The sequence below is a fragment of the Sylvia atricapilla genome, chromosome 17, assembly GCF_009819655.1.
Source record: "Sylvia atricapilla isolate bSylAtr1 chromosome 17, bSylAtr1.pri, whole genome shotgun sequence".
Taxonomy (NCBI): Eukaryota; Metazoa; Chordata; class Aves; order Passeriformes; family Sylviidae; genus Sylvia; species Sylvia atricapilla.
Genome location: NC_089156.1, coordinates 6265579 through 6292788, shown reverse-complemented (window position 1 = coordinate 6292788; position 27210 = coordinate 6265579). Strand labels below are relative to the sequence as shown.

General features: G+C 41.4%; 2 protein-coding genes across 3 annotated transcripts in view; both read right to left on the bottom strand.

Annotated features, from left to right (window-relative positions):
• Nucleotides 1-4775, bottom strand: part of SEPTIN5 (septin 5) — a 42821-nt gene extending 38046 nt beyond the window's left edge. Inside the window, exon 1 of the mRNA XM_066331424.1 lies at nucleotides 4753-4775. The gene's annotated coding sequence lies outside the window, so the exon portion shown is untranslated. The remainder of the gene's footprint in view (nucleotides 1-4752) is intronic.
• A 3069-nt stretch (nucleotides 4776-7844) lies between these two features.
• The window catches only part of LOC136368929 (septin-2), a 35150-nt gene continuing 15784 nt past the window's right edge, over nucleotides 7845-27210 (bottom strand). Inside the window, exons 8-13 of one of the 2 annotated variants that reach the window (XM_066331412.1) lie at nucleotides 24854-24955; nucleotides 23893-24038; nucleotides 22809-22892; nucleotides 21823-21880; nucleotides 15299-15392; nucleotides 7845-8656 (exon numbers count right to left, since the gene is read on the bottom strand). In XM_066331412.1, coding sequence (XP_066187509.1) covers nucleotides 15324-15392; nucleotides 21823-21880; nucleotides 22809-22892; nucleotides 23893-24038; nucleotides 24854-24955 — 459 coding nt within the window. In that variant the 3' untranslated portion in view covers nucleotides 7845-8656; nucleotides 15299-15323. The remainder of the gene's footprint in view (nucleotides 8657-15298; nucleotides 15393-21822; nucleotides 21881-22808; nucleotides 22893-23892; nucleotides 24039-24853; nucleotides 24956-27210) is intronic. The other variant, XM_066331411.1, reaches the window with a different exon arrangement.

The window sequence follows — 27210 nt, the reverse complement described above, 5'->3', positions numbered from 1 at the left end:
GTGGAGGAAGCACTTACTTCTCCTTTCCGTGAACTGCAGAGTGGTACTTGCACCAAGAGGGCTGCACCTCTCCCCTGCCCTGCACTCACATCTGTTTCATCCATTTGGAACATAAATAATTGAAGAGAGACAGCAGCAGCAGGAGACAGAATCTGTGCCCAACTCTCCAGTGGTTCTGTTTCACCATAAAGTCCACGCACTGACCTCTTTTTACAGCCCTTTTCCAACTGGCCAAGCAGACAAAGAATGGAGGGGGGAAAAAAAAGTCCAAGTGCCCAGGATGAAGTTCCCTTCCCAGCTCAGAACAGCCCATCTGTGACACGGGGCCTCCTGCAGCCAGGCTGTTTAGACAGATGCACAGCAGAAAGACAGGCAGGGCTGAACCTCCTGACCTGCTGCAGTCCCACCGCTCCCAACACACTGTTCTGAGCACTGAGCCTCTGCCCAGCTCCGAGGGCAAGGGACCAACGTTGTCTTTTGAAATGGGCCAAAAAAAATGAATGAAACACATAAGGCTTTTCACAGGAGAAGTAAAAGCTTCCACTCCTATGCTACGTCTGGCCAAGATACACTGGGACATCAGAAAAACAAGCAGGGATGTGCTGCTTTAAGAGTGTTTCCAGTATTTACCTCCAGACTCTGTGACTAATTTGCTACTCCCTTTCTGGCAGGAGCATCTTGGTAGCCAGGATGCATGACCAGGGTTGGAAAACACGGAGGTTGGAAGAGACATTAATGTGGGGAGTCAAAGAGAAACAGCCTCACCCAGGGCAAGCTATGACACAGTGAGAGACTATCCAGCTGTGGTGAAATATCCCATTATACAGCTGCAAACATAATTTTGCTTTCTCTGAGGGGGAAAAAAAAAAAAAAAAGCCACCTCACCACAACCACCCTGAATTGACACAGAGCAGGAACACAGATTCATGCTGCTACTCCCAATGACTCAAAGAATCACAATTATAAAATAATTGGTTTAATTCTGAGAAAATTAAAGAGTCGGTGGTAATCTGTTCTTCCAGGTTCCATACTTTTCTCCACAAGCAAGAGCATTCCTCTAGTCACAAGACTACAAGAACTGTTATTGTAAGAAAAACATTTAGGTTAAAGATGGCAATGCCACAAGGAACAGTGCAGGTACAAATCCTCCAGACTACTCCAGCAGAGACTTTGGGGAGATTCTGTAAAGTCTAAGTTCTGCTTATGGTCTTTGTTGTACAGTTGCAGGACAAGAGAATCTACCACTCCAATGACACTTCTCATCACACGTTTCACAAAACTCAGTTAATCAATTCCCCCACCTAAGTATCTACATAGAAATTGAGGGTCACATTAGGTCATGTTCAACCAGCTCAAGGCACAAGGAATCACCACTTTTCCCTCCTCTTAATCTGTTCTTGGTCATCAGCAGCTGCCTGCACTGGAGTTGTCCTCAGTGTGATAGGTAGTATCTACAACTACTCTGGGTGCCTCAGCTCTGTGCAGAGTGCAGCCTTCCAGGGATTACACTGTCCTGTAGGCCACCTGGGCTTATTTCTCCAAAAGCACAGTAGAGAAAAGGAGAAGGCAGTTCAGCACACTTAAACAGGGAACTGGGGGATTTCCACCAGCCAGTGTTCTTTGATAGGCAAGGCTGGGGTTGAAAGTTGACCTTAAAAATGATGCTCTGTGTTGGCACAGTTGCTATTTTAGATAGAAGACATCTCTGCTGTTGAAATATCTGCTGTTCCAGGAATGATAGAAATCTCTGCTCCATTTTTATTAGAAAAAACCAAAGGAGTCTGAATGTAAGTTTTTAACATATAAACCTCAGATTCTCAAAAACTGAAACACAAAGGCAATGAATTCAGTACTCAATGACTCGCACTGAAACCACTCCTCAATCAAACTATCTTTTACACAGCATCTCCTCTATACACAGCCCCCCATATATATTTTTAATGACAAGCAGACCACTTCAAAAAAGTTTAAGTAGGAAAAAAGGACTACGCTGAATGCAAAAGGCACAGCCCTGTAATTTCAAACCCACTGAAAGAACTGGATCCACCAGATAGTCTCTGCTCCCACACCCAAACAACTTTGCAAATTGATGGGGCGGGGAGAGATCAACTTGGGAAGGAGAAGTTCCCATCCTCCTGATTTAAAAAGAAACAATGACTTCAAAGAACATGAGAGACGTGAACCTGAATGAGCAGGAGCCAGCTTCAGAGACACAGCGAGGTAACACCCCAAACACACACGCCAACGACAGGAGCTAGGAGGCACGTTGGCATGTTCTGGAGGAGTGTGCCAGGAGACTCCAGTTTAACCAGGTACTTGGGAGTTTTCACCTTTACTCCTCCCACAGCAACACCTCTGGCTTTGGCAGGGCGTCCATCTGCTGTACTTGCCCTGTCAATTCTTGACAAATTGCTGGGTTTCCCCACATGGGGCCTACTCCTCTGCACATGGGACATTAGTCATTGCTTCATTTCCTACCCAGCTTCGGCCATGAGAATCCCTTAGTGATCCAGCGGTAAATAAATTGCTAAGAGAGAAACCATCCCTCTCCAAGAGGTGCTGAACTGAGGTATAATAAAACTGAGGAGCCTGATGACACCAGGCAACCTGCCACAGAGCTCCTCACCAGCCCATGCTCTTAAACCACAACCCTTCCCCTGGGAATGCTGGATGCTCTGCACACAGAGACAAGTATGAAATCTCCACTGACTGCAATAATTAAGAAGCCATTCCCTGGAAATCACAGAGGTGGAGAATCTACCGTTATTTTTTCCTGATGAATGGCAGTAATTAGGAGCCCAATCTGCAAATAGAGTACCCTGAACCCAGACAATGCATCAGCCCTGGCCATGCTGTGAAGGAGGATGAACACACATTGTGTGACACTACATTGTTCCTTTCTATGGACACGGTAAGTCATGAATATTATTAAGACTTCACCAAAGAAAACCCTGCTTACATGCAATCTATTGTACTGCCCTCTCAGAAGCTCACTTAATTCCCCAAACATTCATTAAAAAATCGCTTTTATTATATTTTTTAAAAAAATTAATTTAGACAAGAACTATAGTGTTGCTATAGCTTTAGCAATAAATTGTTATCTGCTGTCAGACGCAAGAAGATAGGAAAAAAGAGGCACAGGAAGAAAAATCTTGCTCTCAACAGATGCTAAACAAAAATAATTTATGCTTTCGCGTGTTCACTTTAATTTTAATAGATTGCTTTGTGTTCACAGCTTGGTTTCCCTTTCCATCCACAAGTAGCAGGGCTGGCCCAAATCCATAATGAACTGTCAGGCAAGACCCACTCTACACTGAGCACAAGACACACAGTTACACACAGCCTCCTCACTGGAGGAGAGACTCCTCTGCCCCAGCAGGAACTGCACTGTCCTGCACACACAGGCTCTTTGGGGTACAGACTCCAGCCCACTTTTGCCTATGCAGTGTGACAAGAGCCTTCAGGAGTTATTCTAATATCTACAACACTCCTCTGATCTCTACCTCGCTTCTTCCCCTAGGGAATGCACAGAGAGGAGCCTTATACATAACCCGCTTCCCTCTTCATTTAAAAACACGAACTGAAGAACAGCGAGGTTCTGGGAGGGGGTCACAAAGCTTCTCCCCACTTCACAGCTTACACTAGATGTTCTGCAGTGTCAGAACACATTCTGGATTGCTTTCACCCAGAAATAAAACAAGACTTAACTGCAATATTCACAAATAACTACAGATACTAGCAAAATTTCAAGTACCTTGGGAAAAATGCCTCTGGTGATCCCATTATCCTATTACCCTTAGATTAACTTTGCTCTTTCTCATCACTGTGATCATCAGCTCACAAAAATACACAGTGCCAAGTCTGAATTATATAGGGAAACACCACCTCTTGCCATGGCCAGGTGAATACCCAAGCTGCTACAAAGCTAGTTTGCTTTTCTTTTTGCTTTTCAGTGACCTGAAAAGGCTGTGCAGTACTAGGGTCTTAGCAGGCAAGGTGTTTGCTTCATACAGAATTGGAGCCTCAGAGAAAGACTGGACCAAAAGGCAAGTGTAAGCCAGGCTGGGAATGGATTTCATTCTTCCCATGCACTGCTGTGCTGTGTTAACCATCAGCTCCATCCCCACCCTTGTGAGACAGAAAGGCTCTTCCATTTACAGCAGACTTCCCTTATATCGTGATGATGGGTGCTCAGGAACACACAGGACCCTGATCATCCCTTACCTAAGCATTCAAGCTCTGCAGAGGAGGATTCCTCTTCTTTTCGAACATCCTAAATCCCTCCAAATACCAAATAGACAACAAAAAAACCTGTCGATGTCATCTGATTGCATCACCCCTCCTCTCTCTCCAGGACTCAAAGGCATGTCTCCAAACAGCTATTAGCTTTGCAAAGCAAAACAGATGTTTCCTAACACCCAAATCCTGGCCGCCTGCGAGGTGCCGATGGGCTGCAGCACCAAGGAGCGGCAGGAGCGGGGCTGTGTCTGCGCATCTGTGCTGCGGAGGGGCGAGGGATGCGAGACGTGCTCCCAATACCCAAACGCCTCTGCCAGCCCCGCGCTGCCTTTCTCCATCCGAACCCGCTCGACACACCCAAAGGCAGCGACAAAAAGGAACCCCAAGCCAAAACCCGGGGGGGATGCGGCAGGCACAGCGCCTGGTCCCCGGATGAACGCGGCCAAGCGGCCGCGGTGCCCAGGTGGCTGGCGCATCCCCGCGGAGAGCCGCGGCCGGCGGGAGCCCACCTACCTGCTTCTCCTCTGCGGGGCGGCGCGGCCAGGGCGGGATGCCCGCGGCGGGGAGCGGCAGCGGGGAGAGAAAAGGACAGAGAGTGAGGCGACGGGGACGCGCCGGGCCGCGGGGCGGAGCGGCCGCGCGTCCCCGCCGCCTCACCTGGGTTCACCAGCTTGCTCTTGTACCGCATGCCCGTGCTCATGGTGCCTCCCCGGAGCGCCGGCCGTGCCCGTGTGTGCGAGGGCGGGTGGGGGACTGAGGCAGTGCGAGCGCCGGGGCCGTCCCCCCGCCGCCGAGGGGCCGGGGCCGCCCGGGGCCGCCAATCCCGGGAGCCGAGCCCGCCCCGGGCCCGCCCCCGCCGGCTGACAGCCGGGCCGGGAGGGCAGCGGACCCGCCGGCACCGGCACCGGCACCGGAGCGATCCCTCCCCGCAGCCCCGCGCCGTGCCAGCGCCTGGCGAGCACAGCGCTGATGTGCGGGAATGAGCCCCCCGCAGCCGGCAGGCTGCACCTCCCTCAAGGTTTAAACACTATAAAAGGCAGCGCTCCCTGCTCTCGGACAGAAACACAGCACCGAGAAGGAGGAATACAGCATTAAAAAAAAAAATACAAAACCCAAACACAAATGGAATAAATAGGAAATGTGTTTCCAGATTTAGCATCTCAGAATACAGTGGGAAGTCCTGAATCATACTGCAACCATGCTGTGTGAAGTAGGAATGTGTGCTCTGTTTCCATTAAAAAAAATTAAAGAGGTTATATGGGAAGTTATTTTAGGTAAAGGCTGTCAGCGTAACTCTTTGAGACGAGGCAAGAGAGAACTTAAATGAAAAGCAGCAGTTGACCATGACATGAGAACAACTCATAGAAAACTCAACAACAGAGAGGGAAGGAGAATGGGACGTGAAGACTGAGGACGCCCAGATCCTTCCTTCACCTGACTGCCACGGCTGCAGGGAGGGGTCAGGTCTTCCCCATATCAAGGACAGGCAAATTATCAGACCTGAAACTCTTCTGGACAGAATGAGCTTGGCAGGGTGATGGCTGCATAACTGAAGGGCACTGCCCTGCCTGGGAACAAATCTGACACCAATGCCACAATACCAACTTCTCAAATCCTTGTAGTCATCACAGCATTTATCTTGGCTTTTCTTCCACCTTCTTATTCAAAACATCCCTCATAACAAAACAAGGAGACACTTCCAAGGCCTGGCAATCCGAGGTACATACATTTTAAAACCACATTAGCTCACTCTGAGCTCACTTTTAGCCATTGATCCAAAGCATCAGAAAAAAATGAATCAGGTAATTGTCAGCAAATTTCCTTGTTTTTAAATGCTGGAAAGCCACAGATCATTAGAGACTCTGCGCCACAATTAAAGGCACCAATGAGCCAATCAGCCTTTCATGAGTTGTTTTACAGTCTGCCACAGTGTTTTAAAACTAATGAAGACTGAAAGGACTGCGGTCAAATGCTCTTTGATCCTGCTGAACAGTCGTTAAAAAAGTTACATGTGGGCACTTTGTCTCAGTGCTGGAAAATGTCAGTGTGGAAAAGGCCAAGATGAAATTCAGAGAAAGGGACTTGTCTTCCAGGGCCCTGGCACTGCCAGCACCTATGGGAGTTGAAATGCAAAGTCAGAAAGCAGGCTCTAGCCAGTGTCCCCTATCCAAGAGCTCCACAGTACAAAGGCTTGGCTTAACAACTGTATATTCCCCCAGTAAGCTGTTAAGTATTTTAACAAAACCAAGTTCAAATGTAACTGAAAACTAACACCAGTCAACATCAAAGAAGTGGTAGAAAGCATAAAAAAATAAAACTACATTGAAAGGAAAGTACTCACATATGGAATCAGCAGCTCTACAAGCCCTTCTTGGACAATTATTAAAATAGATCTCAAATTTTGAGCCAAAATGCTCCATCTGGAATCCACAAACCCAAAGAAAGTACAGTCTATCAAACGGTACTCAGTATCCCCAAGTAAAAATCTTTTCACTGAGGCTTGCCACACAAGAACTGTGACAGTGACTTCAGGTGCCTTGCTCTAAAGAGAGAAAAAAAACTCCTGTTTTTAATAAAATTAAAGACTAGATGCTTTTGACAGTCTGCTTCCCCATTGTCCTAGCCAGCTTTGAAAGACAAAGCTTTCATGCCACCTTTGCTCAGAGAGCTCATGTAGCCTGTAACTAAGGTCTCCAACTGAAGTCTGGGTTTCTCAGGAGGGGTGTGGCTGTCCTGACTTTCACAAGCACAAAAGGACAGCACATAATTAAGAGGGTTGTAAAATATGGTGCCAGAAAAACAACAAGGAAGGTGGAAATAAAAGCAAACAAATTATGAGAAAAACTTTGCCATTAAATCTCTCACCTTGGCCCTCTGGACAGACATGGTTAAATTCAAATCTTCATAAAAACGGTAGAAAATTTGTGTGAATGCAAATCTGTCACTCCATTTCTTCTTTCAACTTCGTTATAGCAGCCACTGAAGTAACAATGTAACGTCCAAATTATGCAGTTCAACTCCAAACAAGCCAAATATGCATCCCAGTGATGCCAATCATTTGTGAGTCCTATCCTGATTAAACACTCATTGCTAGACAGCAAAATTAGGGGTAATCATTACATGAAAGACACCCCAATTTAATACAGAAGACAAAGCGTCTCAATCCCATATTTGGAAAGTAATTTACACTCGTGCATATATAAAACACACAGGACTACAAGAGCATGCAGAAGAGAGCTGCAACTCAGCAGTGATGTAAAGGAAATAACAACATTCATGAACTTATAAAGCAAGGTGTGTGATCAGATTTTCCAAGATATTCACCCATCTAAAGACATCAGTAGGAGCCTAATGAACTTCAGAAAAAAAACTAGATGTGAAGCTTTGCTACCTAACTTACAGGTAAAATACTTTTAAAGTTGTTTTGAAATGAAATCAAAGCAGTTTGCAGGTAGACAGATTTCAGAAAACACCTTCATACCCCAGGGTAAACATCACAATTCCTTTGAATATGCACTGTGCACAACGCCATTACAGCATTTCATACATTGGCTTGAAAAGGCAAAATAAAATAAAACAAGAAAAACCATCCCAAAAAGAAAATCCATGTTTTCCACATTCATACAATTTATTACAAAACTTCAATGAAAAGTAGTGCTATGATGTATATATAAAAAATCAGTACATGCCATCTCTCAGCTGACAGATAGAAATGCCTGTGACAAATTTTTGCCATCAATACTCGAGACCTGAAGCCAAACCTCCAGAGGCATCCACACAAGTTGTTGGTGTGTGGAGTGTTTATGGTGTTTTAAGGCACGGCGAGTTAGAAAAGTCAGCTTTTTCCAATCACTGGTGAATCATCGGCGTTTCTTACATTTTCTCATACATCACACAAATGCAAATCACCAGAGATGAAGCTTTAAGAGCAACAAAAGCACAGAGAAAGTTCTGGAAAACTGATACGATACATAATAACCTAAAATGGCAGGTGAAAGCTATAATACTGTGCAAACACACATACGGTCACTGTAAACAGGCCACAAAGTCTTAGTATTAACCACAAAACCGTTCAGAACAACCTAGCAGATAGATGATTAATTCCTTAAACCCACCACAATGACTAGTCCAAATAGTGTACTCTTGGCAGTTTCTGAATAAAAAGGTATAGGAAGGATAATAAAACCACATTGGTAAGTATGAAGACAGTGTTACCAAAAGAATAATAATAAAAAAAAGATACACTATAAGTTGAATAACATTGATTATATAAAACAAGCAGTTTTACAACACGATCTTCAGACTTTGTGTTTGTTTTAACGCAGGTCTTGGTCTGTGGCATCCAGCTTTTGCATTTGAACGTTACCACTCGGGCAAAGAAAAGAGAGCACCCATCCACTTAGAGAACCGTGTGCTGCTGGGAACAAAAGTGGAAAACAGAGCATTAGAAAGGACAAACTCTCGGCACTGTCAGAGCACTGGGGGCAGTGGGAGCCCCTCCGAGCAAAGCAGCATAATCCAGGGAATAGGGAGTCTCAGTTCCTGCAGCACAAGGACCTGCATTACAGCTAGATCAGCTGAGCACTTGGGTCCCAAATATTTATCACAAATGTCCAACAAGAGCTTATGAATGAGAACTTATTTTTAGCTACATAGTTTCTTAGGCACCCGTACCCCCCTCAGCCTGCAGGAACACAGGGAGAGTGTTACAGCCCCTCTCAACAGCCCAGCACATCGACCTTGGCCTCTTCTGTGAAGCATTATTGCTGCCGAGGGAAACAAACCACTCAGCTGAACAGGGCTAACACCAGCCAGCAAGCTCAACATCATGCACCAACACTGCTAAGGTAAAGCAGGAAAGCAGAGATTTTTAAAGCATTCATACAGCAGTGTTCCTGTGGCTGAAAAAAAGGGATACTGGCCTGCGATTTCAAAAATAACTATCAGGTTTGGATATTTCTACAGTTACTTGCCAATCAAAAAGGCTGCTACAAAGAAAGCAGAATCCCAGCTTTCCCTGAAAGTTGGATCCTGCTTAAGGAGTTGTGTAAGGTATGGAACTAAGGGAAAACACTTCAAATTCTCCAGCCCCAAAAATACTCATTCCTGATAGAAAAATTAGCTTAATCTAAATGCTCATCTGGATGGAAAAAAATGGGAATATACTAGAAAACACTGTTGTGCCAACTTGTAAAATACACTTAACACTAATCCAGCCTACAGTGGGGATAAGGAGCAACGTGCTTTGCTCTTTGCCATTCTCTCTGTGGGAGCTCTGTTCAATACACAATTCCTTCCCATTTTAAGGAGCCCATCACTTCTAGTAACAACTAAAACAAGCAAGCTAGCAATATGGCTTTAAAGCCAGAGTCCATAACTTGTTAAGCAAATTCAATATTCAAATTCAAAATCAACCCGTTGGGCTACACTGCTACTTTGAGTTTGAAAGAGAAACTTGGTTTCTGCCACTGCCTGCCCAACTCTAATCTGTTACAGAAGATACCTCAAGAAGAAAGTGTTACTCATGTTTCAGACTCACAAAAAGACTGGAATTTGCAATAAACATGAAGGCTTGGGCTCTAAGCACAGCTGTGCATTGATGTTAGCAGCATTAGCTACACGATCCCCACATTTTATAAGCTCATACAACACACTTGGGCAAAGTATGTGTGTACTTTTAATGTGGATTCATTTCACTGCTCTTTCTTCCTCATCTCCTTGTAAGGCAGTATTTTATGATACAATTAGGTTGATACTGTTCTTGACAAGTTTGACCTCCAGCTTTACTAGACCAACCTTAGAGCCCCCCACACTCATTTCACCAACACATGGAGTTAACAAACACCTCCACCTGCAATGTGAGTTCATACCATCCTTGAACAAAGAGGATATTTCTCCAGTGATTTAATTAATTTTGCCATAAAACCAAAACTCTCTCAGGAAATAGCATAACTAGAAAGTACTACACACACCTGCACCTAGATCACGTGGTCACATAGCTCAGAATCCTGTATTTGTGAGGATTTTTGAACACATTGTAAAGAAAATGGGTTTGTCTCCCTCCCAGCTCTTCCAAGAACACCACTACATTGCAGGGGGACTTGTCACCTCTGTGCTCACTTCTGAACCCCAAATGAGAGAAAATTTGCTTGAGAAGCAGCTCCATTTTCTCACTCTCGTCAGTCTTTCTTCAAATAGCACCCATTTTATGTTTTAACCCCAGCCCTTGAGTGTTGCATTGTCAGCAGGAACTTTGAGAAATGGCATCTTTCAGAAAGCAGAGGAGTACTGGATGACACCAGGGCTCTGCTGTAGGTTTTGACTCATTCTATCACCGCACCCCCAACATTTTGGTTTTCTGATGTTTCAGTCACCCTCTGTTGACTTCACTGCTTCAAGTTTGTTCCCTTTCCTTCGCTGCTCAGTAGTGAGACCTCATACTTCCTTCCCCACAACAAACATCATCAGCCAAGTTCACAGTAAGTTACAAAATTGGCCTTTGAACTGATTACCAACGCTCATCAGTTAAATATGTTAATAGGGGTGATAACCACAGATTCACATCTACATGCCAGGATTCAAGCTTCAAAACTATCAGAAATACTTCTCTGTTTCTTTAGGAATAAGTGGCCCTGACACATTTTCAAAGTCCCCATGTTACTGCACGATTTCCAACAGAAGTCTGTTCTCCAAAGGTGAAAAAACCTGTGCCAGCCCATCAATGCAGGATTTCATCAACAATCCACAGTCAGAAGAGCTGAGGAGAGCTGGACACTGACAGTCCACTCCTGGTCTAGTTTCTAGCCAGAGAAACACCCACTGGCAGTGCCAGGCAGTAGTTCCAAACACCACAAATTTGCCCAAGCTTCACATTCTCTAAGCTCTCAGTTTCAGCTGCCAAAAACCTACAACATCATCTCTACTTCCTCAGATGACGTTGCTCATCAGATCAATTCAGCATTCAGCAGAATCATTTTAGAAGGCTGGTTGCTATGACAGTGCTCTGTGTTGTTCTGTTAAATGATGTCAATTCATTGGTAGAAAGAAGGAGCTGTTTGGTGTCTGTAGCACTGCTCTTATCAAGAACCAGAACAGTGTTAATGTGCTTAGGAGGCTTTAAAATACTTGTGGAAATCACAAGCTATACTAAAAGAATTTTCAACATCCTACAGATATTTTAAGTGCAAGATGCTTGGGTTTCTTTTTTGTCTGAATGTATTTCCCTAACTATAGCTACATTTCCAGATGGCTGTATTAGCATTCCACAGCCTGGCTTCTGTTACTGATTTGTCCCAATATGATCTTGAAACTGAATGAAGACAGATAAACCAGATTTGTATGAATAACAAGAGGAAAACAGATTGCAAAGAGATACACTTTGAGAAACAAAGAATGAAAGGGAAGAAACATCCACCAATAACCATTTCACTGGGTACAATTATTCCAGCTTTTTATAATAATTGTTCATCTGGGATGGACAAGTTCAGAAACTAGTAAATATGCTATTGGAGTTACTGCAGGCTTATTTCAAAAGCATTTCATATTTGAGTGCCCAAATAAAATTAAATCTGTTTTGGGTTTTGCTACCTTATTCCACCCTTCCATCTTTCTCTTCAATCCTTCATATGAACTGTCAAATATAAGAACCAATAAGATCCTACACTTTAAAACAGCGTCTTGTGTTTAACAAGAAAAAAAATCCGAGGAAGATTAGTATCAAGTGTCAGGGTAAAAAAATTGTTACTTCTTATTCTAAGAATATTCTGGCGTCTAGCTGTGCTCTCATTTCCTGCTCCACCTGCACTAGTTGCACACAGAAGCAATTAAATGTTTAGAGGAAAGAGACAAAAGCATAGGTCAACACACCTTTGTCAGGGCTGCACTCGAAAGATCTTAATCACCACAATCTGTTCTCACAGGCTTTTGTCAGAGACTACAGTTGGAAACAGGAATGACCAGAGTGCCAAAATCATCTTCCTCTCCCACCTCTAACCCAGTCTCCACCAGCATTCATCTTCATTCCCTTTCTGGATTCTACTTCTCCACAGCAAGAAATCTGTCTGTCCTCTTTGGAAACTCTGAATGTATTCCCTGTATCTAATCTTTGCTTTTGTAACTCCCCTTATTCTTCTCCTACTCCAGCCTTGAAAGTAAAGGAAACTGCTTGAAGTGAATTCTCCCTTTGCTCTTTCCATAAAACCTTTCAAGAGGGCCCTATTCAAAAGGGATCAGGCAAACCAGATCTTCCAGTCATCCCATCTGTGTAGCACTTTCTGGTAACACAGACCTGTCAGTCTTTTTGGCCAGGATTTGAGTTCAGCACTTTTCAATCATTATGCAATGCTCCTCCTGGAAAACCCCAAAGCACTCAGCAGTCTCCTCCCCACCCCAAAATACAACTGAAATCAGAAGTGGATATTTCACATATTTGGATATTAACACATTTCATCACCCAACTGTTTATTCTCCAGCTCGTACCTATGATGGTCTTCATACCATACCACACCCCACTTTTCCCAAAATACCTGAAAACATCTGTATATCTAAGCTTTATGTAGGGGAAAATATTTTAAGGGACTTTTGAAGAAAACACCAAAATTAGGTATGTATCCAAAATAAAGAGAGTCACAATATTAATTTTTATATAAACTCTCTGTTTATAAAGTCACTTTTTTTTTTCTTAGCACAAAGTAAGGGTGCAAAAGAGCAATGGGAGGAGAGACTGTGCTCTCAGTAGCAGAGGTGATCCTTTTATGTTCTTGTAAAACTAGAACCTGAGAGATGTTCAAGATAAACTGTGACAGAACAAAAAGATTAATACCAACTACATTTAAATTTGTTGGCAGTTGGTTCTGCTAACCACTGTGTTAATTACAAGTTTCCTGGTTTCTCTAGAAATTGTGATTTCAATAAAATACGGCAAATAACTCTGATGGGAATGGTGGAGGTTGAACTCATCACTCCTCTTAAGTTGCAAAGTCAGTTAACAGGCTTGAGAGAAACTTCCCTAAGGCTAAGCTCTGGATGAGGATTCCCTTCCACATGCTGCCAGGATCATAGAGCAACACCCTGATTTAGGAGGACTGCATCTGCAGTTCTGACTGCATACTGGCCAACAAATTACACTAAAAGTCAATCTATCACTCTCTCTCTCAAGGGTAACAGAACCAGAAGTTCCAAAGTCTTTCCTGAAAGCAATCTGTCAAACATGATTTCCACAGCAGCTGCAGAAATGTAGCTTAGCAAATTCCAAAGTAACAGCAGGACCTCCATGTATGAGGATCTCATTCAAATCCTTCTCAAAATCATCAATACTCAGTACTTCAAGCCCAATTAACTTGACCTGCTGATTTAGTTCCAATCACAACAAGATCATGGAACACTCAGTTAAACCTGCAAAGTCTCCTGCTTAGCACACAGAGCGGTCCAAGCTGCACTCCAGATTAGCAGTGTGAGGTATCCACAGAACATTTCCCTTGGACAGACATGAGCATGCTCAGGACTCTGTTTACTTACATAGCCATGGCTGCAAATTCAGCCTGGGACAAACCATGCTCCAGTTCCTTTTTATAAAGGCCATGTCCAGTATTGCCAGAAGCTGTGAAACACGGGGGATCTGGGGCCATTTCTGGCTAACCATTAATGGGAATACTACATCCCATCAGCCCTCAGATACTGATTCCACAGCAAAGCCAGCTTCTAGGAACTGAGGAAAGAACTCTGAATATATTTGTACCTCTTGCCATCCTCTGCTCTGCCAACAACAACTGTGGACAAGGGTAGATTTATGGTGGGTTTTTTTCTTATTGAGTATCAGTTTGAAGGTGTCATGTGATTAAACATGATTTCTAACTCCTACAAAGAACTGAGCTCCTTAGCAAAAAACAGTAACAATCACTTACCCTAAAAAAGCTTTCCTACACCAAACAACCATTTCCACAAGTGGTAAGAATTTGGCCACATGACTACAAAGTCACAGTGAAAACTTGGAACCTTCAATTCAGACTACAGTATTTAACAGTATTGAACAGGCTGCAAAATGACCAGCTCCTGGCCAGGGAATGAGAGCTTTCTGTCAGACACTGCTATCACACACACTGTGTGGTCAGCCACAAAATTATCCTCGGTGTTTAGATTTCCAGCTCTGGGAAAACATATCTTGCTATGGAAGTTGGAAGACATGATGTGAAGACTCTTCTATCTGCAACAGTTGAGACTGTGACAGTAAAAAACCTGAGACTGAATTACTTATTTCCCCTAAAATACTTTACTCAAAGATAAGAGTGCACATACCAGTAAAACCATCAACTTCTGCTTAAGTGAGAATCCAGTGAATAAGTTTATTTCTTAAATTATTTTTTTCTTCTTTTTATGTAAACAGGAAGACTGAAGGTTCAAATAAAGGCAACAAAAAATCTCCTTATTTTAGGCTTGGAATGTTGGCAGCTGACACAAGGTCATAAGGGATAATATAATCCATTTTATTCAAGCTTTACATTCCACAAGACCAGCAATCACAACTAGAGTATTAAACTGAAGTATTAAGCAACAAGACTCCTCATATCCTTCCATTTTTTGTTCTTGCATTTAAAAAGAATAATTCTACCAGAAGAAAGAATGAGTATGTGCTACAGGAATCTTCTTCTTCACTCACTCTGATCCCCCCTAATACATCAAACATATCATCAAGGGAGTCTGTTTTCAGTACACCTGACCAAAATTCTGTCTGGCCCTTTGAGAAAATGGTTAAAAACTCGGCAGCCTACATACCCCAAAACACTAACTAATATGGTTTGCTTACACATCAAATTAACTTTCTGAACAGCTTGTGCTAACAGAAGCAGAGCCTGATGATCCAGAAGTAAGGCGCTGAAGAGAAGGATTTACAGGTCTTACAAACAGCTGGAACAAACACTGACATACATATTTTCTAGTCTACTCATGACACCACCTTTTTTTTCTTGTTAAGTACAGTAAAAGCAAGCCCAAAGTGCAAAACTAACAATAATCATTACCAAAATCCTTTGTAAGAGGTGAAAGCAAGTCAGAAAAGCAATACCTGATGCATCCAGATGTTAAGCACCTTAGTCATCACCAGGCTTCATCCTCATCTGGGCCTGCATCTGGGCAATCATCTCCTGCATGCGGCGCAGCTGCAAGAGAAAGACACCCAAGTGTTTACAACAACTCCAAGACAAGCCCAAAAATCCAGGAAACCTTAAAACTTCTTTTTTTTTTTTTTTTTTCCCATGGAAGAACACAGATCCTGTTTTCCTCTTCACAAACTGGAAATGGTCAATAATTCACATAAATGGATACTTAGGTTTTGTCCATCTCATAGTCTTCAGTTCAGTACATCTGATTTTAACAAAAGATTTGTAAGAATACTTAAAATGAAAATTAAGCAATAGAACCCAAATCTTTTTAAGTCAGCTGTGCTCGCAGACCTATGAACCAACATTTAAGCCATAATAAGGAAAGCATGTCCTTTAGGTGTGCACCTGAGTGAGCTGAAGCAGCTTTGCTCTGATACAGGTGCTCAAAGTACAAGATCATGTAGGAACATTCAACCCATGACAATCAGAGAACTCTGCAAATTTTTAGCAGCAATAACAGCCAAACATGGAAACAAGATTTACAAAAAACTATTTCAAAAGAAAAATAGGAAGATGTTTATAAAATTTGGAAAGCCAGACTAAACATATTAAGCACCAATATTTTTTCATCTAAACAATTACTTTTCCTGGAATAACTGTCTTCTTAAGGCATTTTCTTATAACACTTGAAAAGTTGGTTTCCATCTCATAAAAGGCCACTTTCATACAATGCTTTGTTGCTGGTTGCTTTTTGAAAAAAAAATGAATTGGAACAAATGTTCCTAAGATAGAAGAAAGAACACAAATACGGATTTTCAAAGTATATATGCAAATATCTCTAATTTGCTTTACAAATGACTGGGTACTTCCTTCCAAACGCAGGTGGGGAAGCTCCACACACAGAACTACCAGAGCCCCATTTTACAAAGTGGGAAGGAAATGGGCTGCTGTTTCCATGCACATTGTATAACCTATGAGTCCACCTCAAACCAGAGATCATGTAAAAATCTGAGACTTGTACAGCAAGTTCTCTTTTTATTATGTAGAGAACTGCTTTTTATTATTATTTTCAGGGGGGAAACTAACTGAAAAAGCACTCTGTCTGAACAAGTATACTCTATTTTCATCCAGTCAACCACATAAACTATTGTGATCCTTGTTACTCCACCAGGTTCAAAAGAACCTGAGACAAATGCTTGAATACATGCACGTGGTGCTGAGCTGTTGTTTTGTTTAAAAAAAAACAACAAACAGAAAGAAACATCACAGAAGAAGAAAAACTAACTGCAGGTGCCTGCTCTCAGATACAGATTTAGGAAAGAGTAAGAAACAGAAGATTAACTAAAGAGTAAGAAAGATTGCAGCACAGCCAGCTGTACCAGAGCTTGTCTAAAACTCGCTGGCTTATGTACTTATCCTCCTGCTGCAGCAGCACAGGGCTCAGGAGAGGCTAATTCAGGTCCCTGTGACTGCTGCAGAGATGCCCTCTGACAAAGGGAGATTCACACAGAACAGATGAGATCCAGCTAAGTCTGTCAGGATTATTATAAACCCATCTACATCTTTCTGCTAAGTACTTAAAACAAAATGCTTCTGATCAAGAAGATAGCATAACATTGCAGGAAGAAGGAAAAAAAATCAGAAAGTTCTCAAAATGAGTGCTGCATTGACTTCATGAGACAAGAAAAAAGACAAGCTTCAAAGATCGACTTGTAAAAATGTTAAAGACACCTGGTCCTTTGAACTGCCTCTCTGCAGATTTACCATTGGAATGAAACTAGCTTTTTGGAAGCTCTCCTACTTGAGCACTCCAAGCTGAGCCATGAAACATTCCCAAAATAGAAACCATTCAATAATCACAGGGGGAGATACTGCTGCACACGTATTATAGTGATTGCTCAAATGCAGAATTCTGCTAACAGCCAACATCATATTTTAAGGCTTAAATACAGCACTGAGAATTGCATTTTCTTAACTTTAACTGATAAAAATATGGCCATAGCACAAAATAAATCAGATGCTCATATGACACAAATATAAGGCAGCACAAAAGCTCCAGGAAACCTACTCTGCTCCAGCAATAAGATTGTAGAAGATTTTCCTTTTCCATCCTCATGTGGTGTTTTTGAGACCTACTGGTGAAGTCTCAGTCTTTTCCACTAGGCAAGGAATGGCAAGTTTCTGAAGCTATTTTAGAATAATTCAGTAGAAAAACTTCCAGGTATAAGGCCTGTGAAAAAAACTAGGCACACTGTTGGTAAAGTCACAAAAAGAGAGTCAAGCTGTATTGTGCTCAAGTGGTAACCATGCCAGTCTCTTCATCAATTCCTCTGGTAGTAGAGGACAGGACACAAGAGCTGCTCCTCCACGTTACACTACAAACCAAAACCAGCTTGTGTTCACCTTACTGGACCTACTGAACAGCCAGAAAAACTCTGCTCTTAATAAAGGACAATGTAAAAGAATCACACCAAAGACTGAAACTGATGTCATGTCAACATCTGTGCTCCCTTTGCTGGTGGGGACTGCAAGCATCCAGGGCAGAAAATTACTTTGATCTTTCTCAGCAGCGAGTCCTCTCACTTGCAGGATCAGCATTGATATATTTGTGCTCATCTCCTAAAGAACGGATGCTACAACATGACAGCATAGGGCCAATGCATATCATGAAAAGGAAGCTAGGAAACAATGTTTGGAAATCTGTTAAAACAAATAATTCCTGCGAATTCTCAGATAACAAAAGGCAAAAGAATAAACGTAGCCTTGGCACAAATGCCCCTTAGTTTACTTATGTCAGGTCTACAATTCAGTTCAAACAATCATGTAACTATTGCAGCAAATCAGAAAGGAAACAAACATTTCAAATGAGAGCTAAGGTTACAGAGTTAGAAGTGAACCATACGTCTCGTTAATGCCTTCCCCGCCCTTCACAGAAACCACAGACACACAGCTCTGCTGTACCTCCAGAACCTCACCACAATCCCAACAGACACTGCTCCTGTAAACAAGGGAAGGGCTTCTCAGCGAACAACACGCAGGTATCACAGGAGGAGGAATATTAAAAAACAAACAATATTTACTTCTCACTGATACATTTCCCCTCTACCAAGTCTGATTGTTTCTGCCCGTGCCTTTACATAAGAAAGGCAAAATTGAAGAGGCTGCAAGAATAGGGGAAGATGGAGAACTGCAGACAGTGGATTTTCTAGTGAATGTTCCCATAAGAGCTCTTTTGATCAAAAATACTTCCAGTAACAAAGAATACAAGTAATTTTGTTAACTGAAGACAAGAAAAATATTCCTGATAATTTGGAAATGGGGCTACCATTAGGATAAATGTCTTCCACAGGACATGTTGACAAAGAGGAGAAGTTACCCTGGCCACAGCCATTGCAGTACATGAGCAGCATGTGCTGTTCCTTCAAAAAACAGCTAAAGACTACCAAAAAAAAGCAATTATAAAAAAAAAAAAGCTTTTTCCTTGTAATTCCTCAAGAGTTCCCATTGCTAACTGGGGTTTTCTTTTTAGGAAGTTCCCCAGGACTAAGACTGCACATTTCACAGGGCAAGGCTGAAGCATTCTGCCTGCTGCACTGCGCAGTACCATCCCACAAAATAAATTCAATTTCAGACCTGTTTTTATTTCCCTCAGGTCTAGGAGTCTTCATCAGCAGTCATGCTGTCTCCTCCCATAGAAGCCTGCCCCTTCTCCTTCAGGACAACACTTTCCCAAAGCCCAGCAGCTGCAGGCAGTCACCTGCACACATCAGTCCCATCCTGAGCCCCAGTGCTGGCCCCCAGCCCGGCAGCCCACTGCTGCTCCCCCTCCCACTCCCAACCAACCCAGGGCTCGTCACCTCATCTGCCAAAGGGTTACACATGTTCACAAGTGGAAGGACAGAGAGAAAACTATTTCAACATTGTGTTCATTCTACAATACACAGCCCACTGCTGACCAACTCTTCTGAAAACAGAAGCATGGAGACATTTGCCAAAAGTCTAAGGGTAGCTCACTAAAGAAACCCAGAAGTGTTTATTCCTTGCTGTTTCCATGTAATCACTGCCCTAATGTTTTTTTGGAAGTACTACCTCTCAAAACCTTGCAAGATTTTTATTAGCAAGACATTTTCAGAGTAGGAAAAATATAGCAAAAAACTACAAATGTTAAGTTTGTGCCCACTTACACTACAACATCAAAATAATCTGTTCTCATCATACTTACAGTAAGGAACAAGAAAATCTTTATGCCTGTTTTCATTTTCCAGCTCTAAAAAACAGGTCATCACTTGCAAATGAGCAAAAGCACAACCAGACTAAGCAATAAATCCAAACTGACAGATTAGCTATTCCAAATTGGCTGAACTGGGGACCACATCCTTTGGCATAATAAAAGACCATTTAGCAAAAGTGATGCCTTGATAAAGATGATCCTGGCACTAGTTCAAGCATTCATTCCTTCCAAGGTTATATAAACCTCACAAAACTGTAAATAGAACATCAAGCACCGTTACTGATGGGAATGCAGAACAGGAGGGGAAATGGATATTTGTTTTCTCTGTGAAGGCCATGGAATGCAAGCCCATTTCCTCTGTGCCTCTTTCCTCCACAGATTTTTCCCAGTCTGAACCTTAGGGATGATTTGGAGATGAAGAGACTTCATACCAGCTTATCTACAGAAGATTCAGCAAAGCCTCTTGATCTCTTTGGAACAATAGAACGCAGAAGTTAAAAATGTATTTGTTTTTTCAAGTTCTGACCTAATCCCCAGCAACTTCAGCAGCAATTATTCAGAGATGATTAGCCCCAGAGGAAACTTTCAAAGATTGTCCCCTGAGAAATTCAAAATTTCATCCCTTTAGCCATGTTATATAAAAGACACATCACATATTTAAATACTGGTCTATTTTGACCATTCTGTGTCAATGCATAAATAGAATATATATATGTATATATATATATATGTGTATATATATATATAGTGTCTGTCATATCAACAGTTTCCAGGGAAAATATTTATAGGAGACTTTTTTCAGACATAAGTCTTAAAACAAATAGTTCTACAAGGATACCCAAGATTCTACTTAACTACTAGGCATGTACAATTTACAGAGTTCAAATAACAGGAGAAACAGTTACAACTTAAATTCTTTAAGTCTACTTGCCTGCTTGGAATCACTAAGGAAAAACAGAAAAAAACATTTTGAAAAAATGCTCTTGACTTTCTGGAAGCATTCAGTACTGCTGCCTGTCAGCTGATGGGCTCCTGTAGCTTTGCACATGCCTCAGTAAATGGGAGGCAGTTAATTTGTGTACAGAACACTTGCAGAAGTTCCACTCTTGTATGTGCACAGCCATCAAGTGTGCTTATGCTGCTGAAATGCAGTTATAGAGTGATAAATATGCAGCTCACCCAAGCTCCAGTAATTCATATTATTAACTACTAATTATGGTGGTAATCAGCTGCTACTGCATTTCCTTTTAGGAAATTTTTTTGCTATTTATATCAACGTGCCCGGGTTAGCCAATAGCTAACCAGGGTTAGTTATTTTTAAATATGGATGCTATAAGGGAAAAAGGAAATGCACAGACCAAAGTAAAATTCAAAAATTTCCATGTATGGAAGTCAATCTTCCACCTCAGAAACACACAGAACTGCTTGTAGTTTTTTTTCTTTTATTCCAAATCACTGCACATGTGAAATGATCTTTCCAGTCATGTTGTCCTGCAGTTATAGATGTGGATCCAAGCTGAATTGGATAAAAGAAGGATAAAGAGAAAAAAAACAATCTACTATCTTACAATTGGCAGCAAGTCTTCAGTTTTCACACTGTGAGTAGTATAAGCACTGGCAGCATTTTGCTAGAATTTAAATACCAGGCTAAAAATTTCTGAGTCTTTACAACTTCAACATAAAAATACTAAATTAAAAGGCCTAGCAACAACTTGGAAACAGAGTGAGAAATCAATTTGAAAACACCAAATCCATAAACTGACAGGTGCAACAAAAATACTATGATTTAAGTCAAGATTAAGATGAAAAAACATATGTATTAATTATATTATGAAATTTTTAAGATTTTTAAGAGCCTGTTTCTACTCCACAGCCACAAGACATAAGAATAAATTTCCTGGTAATGTGCTTGCAGTAAGCACACGCTCATCTGGAGTGACATGAGACTGTCAGTATATCCCACCACAGCACACAGCACGTGCAGCTGACAAATATAAATTGATTTCAATACTTAAAATTGAAAATATCCTTATGGAAAATTAGCATCCAAACAGGAAGTGATAAACATTCTACCTACAACCAAGAGTGCACATACTACCTCCATCCACAATGCCAGTGACTATAAAACACTGGAAGAGCAGTATGTATGGTCAGGGTAGGTCTGTCTTTTAGCTCAGCTCCAATCCTACCTGCCACCACTGAAATTGGAACACAGCATGTTATATTAAAGAACAACTTTTAGGAAGTTCCTCTCACCTCAGCCTCTTTCTGCTGGAGGATTCTATCCTTGTCTACCACTTCCTCTTCAACAGGCCTATTGAAGAAAAGAACACATTGACAACATAAAATACAGAAGTAAAAATCTCCAAGAACAGATTCAAGACTCATATTTCAATTATTACAACATCATCAAAGTCTACATTCTTCCATACAGGGGAAATTAAGACATTTTTAAAAGCATGGTTCTCATTTATAAAAGGCCATCTTTACTTCAGACTCCTGCTATTCACTCTCCATTTCTTAAAATTTGATTTCTTTCCTGCTATATGGGTTATTATTTTTGCAATTTACTTTAATTAAGAGATTTCCTTCACTATCTATCCATGATACAAAAAGGAACCACTAAAAAGCTGTGTAGGCTACTTCCTTTCTTCTTTAACATCAAACTGCTTTGCTGAATACTTGAAGAAAAAGTGGAATGTGGACAAGAGTAAGTTGCTGTCCAAAAAGATGAAGCAAAGCTGCGTGCAGATGTACATTTTTTCCATTAAGTTGCCAAGGACAACCTTGCCAAGAATGAAAAAGGGATAATAAACTCCATTTAAAAAATTATCAGAAAAGATTGTTTGGTCTAAACTTCTCTCTTTAGCTACACAGGAAGGAGCAAGAGAAGCAAAAGCTCCCTAAGCAGATAGACTGGGGCCTATTTAAATTTGCCCACTAGTGCTCATTTTCTTCAAGCAGACACCATTACATAAAACCTATCTTGCCTGCAGGCACCTTCTGTCTGCACATTCCAATTAAAAGCATAGAGAAAAGGGGATTTAAGCTGCTTATAAGCACAGCACTTCGCTATATATTACTCCTCTTCGAGAAAAGCACTTCACACAAATTTCAGAATTCCACGGATTGAAATCTCATCAGAAATGACTGTTTACAGGTGGGATTAGTTAGGAGGAAGAGCAAGCCCCCTGTCAGAGGGCAGTGAGGAGCAGCAGAGCCCAGGGGCAGCACACACTCACTTGCCAGTGCGTTTTAGCCTCTCGGAACGGAAGTTCTCGTAGTGCAAGTCTTGGGTCACCTCCTGCAGGTCCTGCATGTGTGTCCTGGAACATGCAAAGGGCTGTTGAACACTCTGCCATCCTCAGCAAAGCAAAGAAAAACACCCTTTAATCTTCTGTTTCTGTTTTATCTAATGGATGTATTTACCAGAAAAGTAAATCCTTACAGACCAAGCCAGCCAGAACTCTGCTGTCAAGTTCATTGATCTTTAATTCATTCCTAAGTGCCCCACCAATATTATTCAAAGATCCAAAATACGCTGTCTTCCTCTTGGTCATTAATTACTTCAGACAAATTGTTTATACCAGTATTTGCAGCGTTAAGAACCTTGCAAAGACAGTTATTCAGAAAGATACTTTAATTCCAAAGGTATTTTATTACTCTTAAGTGCTGTCAAATATAATTTGTAACTGGGAACTGGGTGGAGCAGCTTGGCTCACAGAACAGCTGACATTGCTCAACAATTTCCAACTACCAAGAAAAAAAAGGAAAACCCACTTGCTCCCAATGCCCAGCAGAGGGCAATCCCTGCCCAGTGCAGACTGAAATTGGAATGACACAACGGAATTCACTTCCAACAATAGCAAAACATCATTTTTAAAAATAATCACTTAAAACCATTTACGCAGGCAGAATATCCGTATCGGCTAAAATCATAACGGGGTGGGGTATCATACTGAACAAAGGATCTCCCATTCTGCCAAGAAAATTGCACTTAGCTTTTGGAATATTCTTCACTTTGAAGAGTATTTTAAAAGCCTCACCATCCCACCAACTGCACTATAACAAAACATCAGTTGGTAGGTACAGGCCATCAGATCAGTTCTCATAAGGCACAGAACCATCACATATATCTGGCAACATAAAATATAGAAAATATTTTCTGAATTCAGAGATCAGAGGCTACAGCAGGGCAACAAGCTGCAGGGGACTAAAACTGGGCTGCCACTAGTTTTAAATTAAAGAATGAATGTTGCTATAGGCTTTTAGCCATTGTGGCAGTGACGTCACCACAGGAGATGGGATCACTTTACCATTACTCACACCAGCATTGTGCGCAGCTTGAGGAAATCATTGTGCTCTGGATTTTCAACTTCAACAACTCCCCAGGGATAAAGGCGGCCTCGGATTTTTTTACCCTTCACCTCAATAAGTTGATTGGATCCAATAACAGCGAAGGGAATGCTAGCCTAGTTGAGACAGAAAAAAACAAGTTACTGCTTTGATTTTTGGCTGGTTAGCTCTTGTATTTTGCTTTGTCTTTCTTTTAAAGAAAGCACAAAGATTCAAATAACAGGCAAGAGAGGGGGAAAAGAAATGTTGACAAAGACTCTCTTCTAAAGTCCTCTCACATCAGAAAACAAATGAATCCCATTCTAGGCAATGCAACCTCCCCTCATGAGCACCTGTAGCTCTGTTAGGATCAATTTGTTTTAACAGAGGCCCAGAAGGAAATGACATTTTGCTTTAGGAACACTTGACTGTTGTTCAAGTACAGTTTGGGCATAATGTGTCATCTGACATAACATCATGCATGGAGAACAGCCAACAGAAACATACTTCAGATGCAGAGTGAAGTAGCTAGAAAGAGAGTTTCAGACACATTCTTCAAACACCTTTGCAAGCACAAGGAGGAAATTACTTCAGTAAAACCTTGATTATCTGCTTTAACACGAGGCAAGTTGTTAATTAGCACAGCAACCATAACACACAGAGTCTCTCTCCTTGCTCACATGTTAAATCGTTTGAGTCAGAAAACAGACTGCAAATAATAGCTCATGGTGAACAGTGGTTTACACTTAAGAGAAAAGGAGAGAAACTCGTGACACACTACACTTGGAATTCTAATGAAGCAAAGACTGGAATAAAAGGGATTATAATTCAGAGTCAACATACAAAGGAAACTGAAATTTTTGAGGCATTGTAAAAGGAATAAAGTACCTTGAGGCATGTTGTAGATTGAAGAACTACAGCAGCAAAATAATAAACTAGGAGTGAAACTTGCCTTTAAAACTCTAGTTTGTTCTTTAAACTCCTCGTCTTCATCAGAATCCGCATCGGGGAGCTGATAAATCCTAATGCCATGTTCAGAAATCTCATCCAGAACCTGAAAGTTTGCAAGAAGGAAAGAATAGTGCTCTTATTTTACTGAAGAGGTATTCTCTTAAAAACACATGAAACTGATGTACTGGTCTGTAACGAATAGTCACCTGATTCAGTGTCCAAAGTGCAAAGTAACCCAGGCTTGCAGGTTTTTTAAAAGGCACAAAACATAAATGTATTTAACATAGCAAGTAAATAATTTAAAAATGCCAGAAGATTTATGAGGCAAATACAGAAGTGAAGTGAGGCTAATATGAAAAAAGAGTAAAAGTTACAAGAAGGAATTCATTAGTTACAGAATCAAACCATTCATCACATGTCAAAGTACATTTCTGTGCATTTGATATGTTCAAAAATGTAGAAGACAGTGTCTATTGTTTCTTGAATCAAAAAAGATAAAAGCTTATTATTATCCACTTAAATGAGAAAGTTAAAAATTCACTTAAAAATGAGAAAGTCATTAAAAATCTACTAAGAAAAAGTCCCTGTTCTTAAACAGTTTTCTTTGTCATTAGTGTCTGAGGTTAACATAAAAAATACAGTATCTGTATTCCTGGGCACATTCTTTTCCTAATGAAATCACTGCAGGGGTGAGCAGCCAGCATAACTCTGGGCCTTTGGCAGTTTCAAAAGGTGGCACAAGTCAATTCCTTTTTCAAAACCAAAGAGAATGTTCCTGCTGCCACACTGCTGAACACATTTAAGTCAGCTCTTGCCATTGCATCAAATGTACTGACGAGTTACTTTTGAGTGTGGTGATATGAGGAGAGCATAGAAGAATGCTGAGATTCCACAATGACTCTCTCCAAAGGGATCTTGGATGTTTCAGCAGAGAAGAACTGTGCAAACTTCCTACAACAGCAACTGTAACCCCACCAACAGCACCTGAACCAAGCAGCTGCTCCTGCTGAATGAACTCTCAGCATAGACAAAGTCTGGGCAAATTCAGGGAGAGTTTTAAAGTAATGGTAAAAATGTTCAGAAGAGCCTGTGTAAGGACTTGTGATGCTATTACTGCATATGTAACTGGAGATTAATTTGGCAGCACAAAAACAAGCAGACTTCAAACAAAGAGGTCTTAATGAGCCTTCTCTGAGTGTTGTTGGGTTCCTCCATCCTCTGTCATGACGGCAACTGACAGCTGCAGTAGAAATGAAAATTGTCCAAGCAGAACTGGGTTATTAAACAGGTGTTTCAAAGAAAACAATTCTCCAGACCATTAGCAAAGACCGTGTATGAGCCACAGCTGTTCCCTGGTGATGTTTTCGTGCCAGGTATACAAACATCCCCCGCACTCACACACGCGCTCCATTGAGTGCAGCACCTCGAGCTACACAGAGAGCAGTATTTTACAGAGAGAAAAGAAACTTGGGAGTAAGTGTTGCCAACAGGCAATTAAGACATTCACACAATGACATTTAGATCAATGGATGCTGTTACTGTTTTGCAAAATGAAAGGGACCTGAACTGTCACCAAATGACAATGAAAGATGCACAGCTGGGATGGGTGGGGCAGCACTGCAGTCTGATGCCTTTAAGTAGTTGCATAAAACAAGAAAGCACATTTAACCTGGCTGAGATCTTGGAGATAAAATGCAAGTGGAACAATAACGGGAAAGCCGACAGCAAGGGGTGCTAGAATAATATATTACAGCTGTTAAACCTAGTGCTTTCCTGAAAGGAAAAAGAATTGCAATAAAAACAAACTGTATTTTATGCTCCTAACAATGAAACAGCATTTTACTTCTTCAAATCTGAATTTTATTGGCCTCAGAGGATTCTGTGTTCCTAAAGATTAGCCTTCCCATGGGAAATTAAAAAAAAAGTCAAAATATTAGTTCCCCTTGCATGAAGTCATTCTTTTGAGCATGTTTCCTTAGCAGCCTTGCATGGCACAGCTTGTGAAACAGTCGTGCATTTCTTCCCACTCAAGAGTTTTAAAAAATAACTTTGAATTCCAGAAAGCCCAAACAGGAATTACTCCAAGCTGGGTTTCCTTTGCAAGCACCACAAGCTAATCTTGCTGCTTAGTCCACAGCGGCAAAACAAAAACATTTTACTTCAGATTGACGGCCAAATGGCAGAAACATCTAAAAAAAGTAAGGCTTCAAGCTGCGTCAGCAAAGCAGGACTTTGATTCCTATTCTTGATTAGAGACTCTGCTGGCCAAGATGCTTTGACTTAGAACAATATACAGTAGCTTTGATTTTCAAAGCTTTGGAAGCACATTATACATTTGACTTAATATAAACTCAGTTT